At 35.2% G+C, this 6,737-nt stretch overlaps 1 protein-coding gene across 1 annotated transcript; it reads right to left on the bottom strand.

The window, feature by feature from the left end:
- Nucleotides 1-2,053: 2,053 nt before the first annotated feature.
- Nucleotides 2,054-6,252, bottom strand: LOC128558560 (uncharacterized). Its single transcript, XM_053548223.1, has 4 exons — nt 5,340-6,252; nt 4,788-4,904; nt 4,246-4,348; nt 2,054-3,911 (listed from the first exon to the last, which is right to left on the bottom strand). The coding sequence occupies exons 1-4, from the start codon at nt 6,214-6,216 to the stop codon at nt 3,458-3,460; spliced, it is 1,551 nt and encodes a 516-aa protein (XP_053404198.1). The 5' UTR covers nt 6,217-6,252; the 3' UTR covers nt 2,054-3,457.
- Nucleotides 6,253-6,737: the final 485 nt, after the last annotated feature.

Below are 6,737 nucleotides of genomic sequence, written 5' to 3'. Positions count from 1 at the left end.
TCTTGTCTTACTTATAAACCCCTCATTTTAGGTAATATGTCGATTAATGTCTTTGTGTGCTTAGACACTTTTTTCTACTTTAACCTTTATGGCTAATATGGGTTAAATGAAACATAGAGTTGAATGTTTAAACTGATATACGAATTAAATGAATGTTGAGTTTAGAAAGATGTCACGTTGAACGTTTTTCTATGCTGATTAACCGTTGAACAGTTCAATAAGTATATGATAATCAGAAACATTTGTTCTCCCTTGAACTTCTGTGTATTACGTAAAATAGAAAAAGTGGAAACTCCACAGGTCGCTCAACACAACAGAAACGAAAATGTTGCAGACTCGGTTTGATTGAGCCTGTTCATGGACGGTAATTAAAATGCATGCTACCGTCCGCGCCCTCTAGCACCGGGTTAAGCAGAACTCAAAGCGCACCCAATATAGGCCGCAAAAAACTTAATGTTTGATCCACCTATTCCATGATGAGACTTTTCATTAATTTTCGGCTAGTTCATTTGATATAGCGGATTCAGTTATTGATACTGTATAATGACTTTAAAGAACTCGAAAGTCGTACGAAAATTTTAATGTTTTAGATTGTACTTTATATTTTGATTTTTTTTCATCAAAATTCATTCAAGTGTCATCCATGAAATTAAAATGATTAGAAATACATTAGAACATCAAAGCTCCATTTCCACATACGGAGACGTTATAACTAGTCCCGAAAACAAAGTCCTCCCCGTAAATCCCTGAATTAAAAAAACCAGGTTAGTGCAAGCACAACGGATCGCAAGGCCACGAGTTCAATTCTAGGACGAGACATATGTTGTCCATGACGATTTGATAGAAGACAATGTATCTGAAATCATTCATCTACCATCTCTAATTCATGTGGAGAAGTTGGTTACTTGCAGTGAATAGGCTAGTACTGGCAATAATCTAGGAACTCTGGCCAGGTTGATTTCGTGCCATTACATTACTATTGAAATAAACGGCGCTAAACACAAAACAAGCACAGAAAATGACCACTTATGATTGTAGGACAGAATCCTGTAACCAAGACCAATAAAGGAACGGGCAAAATAACCGGCTATTTGAATACCTTGGATATGTGAAATCATTTTTTGCTCTCATGCAAATGTAGGATAAGCCATGCATTTCATTGTCATTTCATAAGAATATAATCGTAAACAAACTTAAAAATGAGAGGGGAATATTGATCGCCTCTTACAATGTGACGAATTGGAAATGACACGAACGCCACAGTAAAAATCGGGACTTTCCAGTCCCTCGATTTGTGTTTGAACTTTTATTTCAGTTCTCGTGGGCCTTTAGAGGCAGGGGCCAGTTTCGCATTCGGCCCGGGTACGTTTTTCAAATAAAATAGACAGATGCACTTTAAAGGCATTTATATTCAACTGGTTATTTATGATGTTTATAGAACTGAGGATTCCTGCGTACGAGTAGTTATTGTGTAAAGTAAATATGTACTTGAATCGATTTCCTCGCTCCGTGTAGACGGCCGGGCCTAAAGTCTTACCTGAGGAAACGGAATTCAGACGAAATGGAAACGGTCATTCATCCATCCAAATTCTGCTCAAAATAGCGGAAAAAGTAAACGGTTATGAGATACTTTTCTTCCCACCATTCTTTTCGTCTGGCCACATGCTTTAAAAATACTCATGTATTTTAGGTCAGTCATTTGCAGATAATACGGTACAGGTCGCGCAAGGTGTGCACTTTGGGCCATTTTTGCCTCAAAATTTAGTGTCCTAAAACCTGCGTTTTACTCGTTTTTATCATAGAAGCAACAGAATTGGCAGGCTGAAAATGTCACACAATGAAGTGGTAAGTCTATGCAATACATTCGCTCAACACTTGCCTTGAATTTATCAAAATTGGATTTCTCATGATTTTTTTCGCATTGGTATCAGCGCAGATTTGTGGAATTTTGAAACTAACTGTCCCTTGCCCCCATTTGCACTGTAGTCGAGAGCTGATGTGTATTCATATGTTTACAAATCTCATCTCATTTTCACGTAGCATACAAGAGGTGTTAGTTTTATCATTTAATAGTTAAAACATATTTGTTGTATATATAAAAATGTATCTACAAAAAACAAACATTTACAAGGGGTATGTATACAATTGCAAATACTCTAAATAAGGATCAGATCTTTAGTATTTCGTCTTGATATGGTTCAGAATGTGGCCGGTTTTGGACATTTTAATATCAAAGTTAGCTCCCCTGGCTATTTACAAATTTGGTATCGAAAAGCTCTTTAATAAGCCATATCTAGGCGAGTTAAAACTATGCGAAGATGTAATCAACTTCCAAATGTGTAAGGGTTAGTACCAGATATACATTGATATTGCAATGAGTTTCGCTGAGTCAGAACATTTTTCCTCAAAGTAATATTTTGCAAGGCTATCGTGTAAAAGATAAAAGGATCCAGATTATACTTTATACTATCTGAACATACAACTAACATGTTTATGTGTATAGACAGTTACACAGTGTGTGTGAGGTTTAAAATTGTACACACCTAATACATGAACCGCGCCAAGCAGAAATATGTCTTAACGTAATTTTGTGACATTTTTAGGTTTTCATTGATTATTATTCTGCACTTTATACTGTTTATAAAAATATAAACCTTTCTATAGGTATATTACGTACATTTTTGAGCATTTCAGTCCAAAGACGTCATCTTGAATAAAAAATTACACAATTAACGTCAAGAAAACGTTAACAAAAATGTCAAACAATTAAAAAGAAGTATTGGATTTATATGTTTATCTACTGTATTATAGTGATTTTACAACAGTCATTTAATATCATATGTAAAGACAAACACTTTCTCTAAAATATAAGTATTTATTTTTATACAAATATTTGTTGTCATGGAAACGACTGACTTGCGAATAGAATTATGCGGCTTTCAAGACATTTTAAGTACTTTTTACACCGGTAAACTTACAACATTACATTTTTAAATATTTTTTCCACTTTTACAAAAATATCCTACGAAATTTCACTTATTACAAATTTGTTATGATTAAAAAAAAGTAGTTTTCTATGTAAACTTAGTAACATCAGTAGTATACAACGGTAGTGAAAAGGAATTATTTACATAACATTTAAAGCAACATATAGAAATCAGATTCAAAACATTTTTGTTTAGAACAACAAATCATTAAATGCCGTCCCTTATAACAAGCAACATATCTGAAATAGCACACGTATTTATCCGTTCCCATGGTAACAGCAGTGAAAGAAGTCCGCCAACCGGTATTTCAGTATGTACTTCAATTTTCAAGTTTACACTGTTTATTATCATGACGATATATAACCAAATTAAAAATCTCATTTTTACACATTTGTAAACACTTTGTTCACGAGACGACAAACTTCTAGCGTTAAAACTCCCATTTAAAGACATTGCTTTTCAAATGTCCACTATTCTTGAGCTGGTACTGCACAGAATTCTTCCTGAAACTGGAGTCTCACAAGCGGGCGAACCTGGCTGTAAAGGTAGCGCTGTCGCTCTCGGCTAAGTCCAGCTGGCATTATTTCTTGGGGAATGTCGTATGAATCCATAGCAAGAAGATTTGTTTTACAGACGACAAACCTTGTCTCCTCTGTGTCAACCGCAGACATTTTCATAAATACGGCTCCGGGGTCTGTTGAAGTGAACCGGAAGTAGTGGTACTTGGATATATTCGGAACTTTTTTATATCTGTCGCCGAAGAAAGCCTTCCACTGCCTCCATTTCCATGTATGCCTGCCATACACAACTGAGGCGTTGCTACAGGATGACAGATCAACAACATCCGCTACGTGTTGAAGCGTATCAATATCCTCCCTACGATACCTCTGTTTAATTCTGCCAAAACCGGCGTCAATCAAACATCTGAAAATTGCGACAGTTAATCATTCAGTTACTGCTTTAATCTTTTAACATGTCATACATACATCATAAAATGTATCATTATAAACCAACAGGCCGTTTAGGGTATGTACAACGGATCAAGCTAATAAGGTAACAAGGATAATCCCAAAATGTATATTTATAATGAATAAAATTCTTTTGTAAATACATTTAGATAGCCGTCTTTTTAAACTTAAATAGTATTTCTTTGTTAAAATCTGTTTATGAATTCCTATGCACTATTAAAGAATATCACCCTTAGTATAAAGGAATGTCACTTTGACTAAATTTTTAGGTAATCTGTAAATTATACTACCTAGTATGGCCAGGTAACTGCATCATATATTTGATATTATCGTGTCTGTTCGTCATAGTTCTCCATGAGAGGTAGGCAATCACGTAGCGGTTTTTATTTTGACCTGAAATACAATTTTCACAATTATTATCCACATCAAATCAATCATCACCCGCATTATCAAATCATCAAAATCATCATTATCATCATCATCATGATTATGATCATCATCATCATTATCATCAACATTATTATTATGATCATCATCATTATAATCTCGTCAGTATGACTTATCTAACATTATGAATAATTATCATTATAACTATTTTTATCATTATTATCATTTGCATTGTTCCATTCATAACCATTGTTTATTTAACTCGTAACTGCCAGTTAATTTATGCTTTAACCTAATACCTACACAAAAAAGAAAAAGTTTACTTTTACTATTAGCGGTCAGAGAATGAGAAACAATTACAATTTCCAAATTTATAATATTTCAATGAAACGGGTGTCCTGTGATCTGTTTTTTTTTTATTATCTGAACAGTAATAGACACGTACCAAAACAGTTATCAGCATGTATTGTGCAATCTCCTCCCTGGTGACAAAACGTACCAAAGGCGTGGTCCAACATGGAGATCACAGAATCGGGTCCATGTGCCAACTGTCCGTCTACACCTTGAAAATGAAATGGAAACTTGTAATGCAAAGTTACATTATAACTATTATATTTATCATATTTAAAACAAGCTGTAACAAATTTACAATATATTTATAATGTTAACATCAATATGAAACGCATGCGCAGGACCTAGTCATCACGAACATATATACTAGTAACATGTAATGAGCCTGCCCGGTTCGTCTGGCAGGAAGAATAAAATACTTTTAACAACCACACAGATAAAGGACTCGAATCCCGAACAAAGCATACATTTTTGCCTGATTTTTTAATTGCATGCATTACACTTAAAAGTAACCGTTTGTTTGGAAGTTGTCAGTTACATGCGGAGAAGTGAGAATACTGGTCAATCAAGAAACATGGATTACGTTTTATTAACAAACAAAACAAATGCTACTAGTACTTAATCATGTTAATTTGAACTTACACACCTATTGTCTGGTCTTCATCTATTAAATAGTTGTACTGGCGATATCCATCTATTCTGAAGCCAAACATCTGCACCTTGCGTGGCTGTATAAAGAAGGTAGGTCCTTTCTCTCTTGCGTGATGAGGTAATTTCACATATTGACTAAAATCAAATGTATAATGGACCTTGCTGTGATCTTGTGAGCTACCTCGGAAAAGAGCCGTAGATTCTTGTACACACTGCTGATACACCTCTCGCTCTGCACGTGCAGACAAAACATGCTGGTGATAACTAGCAGTGGCGTCTAGTTTGTCATCTTCACTTCTAGCCATAGATATGGTATCGCGAAAGTCCTCACATGTCTTGCATACATCGTCTCGCGGATTCATGATTTTTATATGAGGGACACACTGATTCCATACATTTTTAAATGTTGACCTTCCAACGTGAACCTTACCACTTTGTACACAAGCTTCCATATATTCTTGATGAATCATGATCTTAGTTTTTGATGCAGGTAGATAAATGGGCGGTGTATCATCTCGGCCTCTTGGTGGTGCTGGCTGTGGAAGTCCCTCTTCGATTGCATAGTTTATTAAGTACTGCACTGCATCTTTGATGACGTCAGAGGAAAATGCATTTGACGGTCTTCTTCCTACTAGACCATGAACCCGCGGTCCTACACCCTTTGTGGAAATGTGTTTCTGAATACGCTTCACAGTGCTTTTCCCCATGTCATATATCAAACAAAATGCTTTCTGGCAAACCGTCTTTCCTTGGAAATTGTATTCAAAGCGCACTCGTTGTCGTTCTCCCTCCTTGCACCGGTCAGTACCAAGTTTTTCACGCAAGTTTCCCATGACAAATAACTCTTTATTGTCTTTTGACATCTCTCTCATTCTAAGAATATTGTCTAGAACAACTCCTACTGTAACACCTTTAAAACAACAAAGTTTACAGCCACACCCCTCTTGAAGTTTATGTTTGATAGTTGCGAGATCTCTTTGGGGATCATCTTCGTCAAACTCATCTATTTGGTTTAGATGTGTATCATCGTTGTGTTCATCGCCAGCTGTATCGGTTTGAACACTAGCTGCCATGAAGTTTTCCACCAGGTTTTCCACGGACATTTCATTATCAGCATCATCTTAAAGTAATCATGGAAAATAGAATGTTAAAGCTTACTTATATCTTAGTGATGTAATTTCATAACAGAAAAATATCGGAGATAATTAAGACGTTCATTTTAATTCTTTCTTCTAAATATATCATTTTCATCTAAGTAAGATTTAATTGATTGGTATTATTAGCTAAGGTAAATACTGATGATGATCATGATTCACACAAACGCGTGCACATACATAGTGTGTATGTATATAGAGCTATAAAGAAAATTTATAAAAACATTGTTTAAGTGAAC

The sequence above is a fragment of the Mercenaria mercenaria genome, chromosome 7, assembly GCF_021730395.1.
Source record: "Mercenaria mercenaria strain notata chromosome 7, MADL_Memer_1, whole genome shotgun sequence".
NCBI classification, from domain to species: Eukaryota; Metazoa; Mollusca; class Bivalvia; order Venerida; family Veneridae; genus Mercenaria; species Mercenaria mercenaria.
Note: the sequence above shows the minus strand (reverse complement) of the source record. Positions and strands in the feature narration are given on the sequence as shown.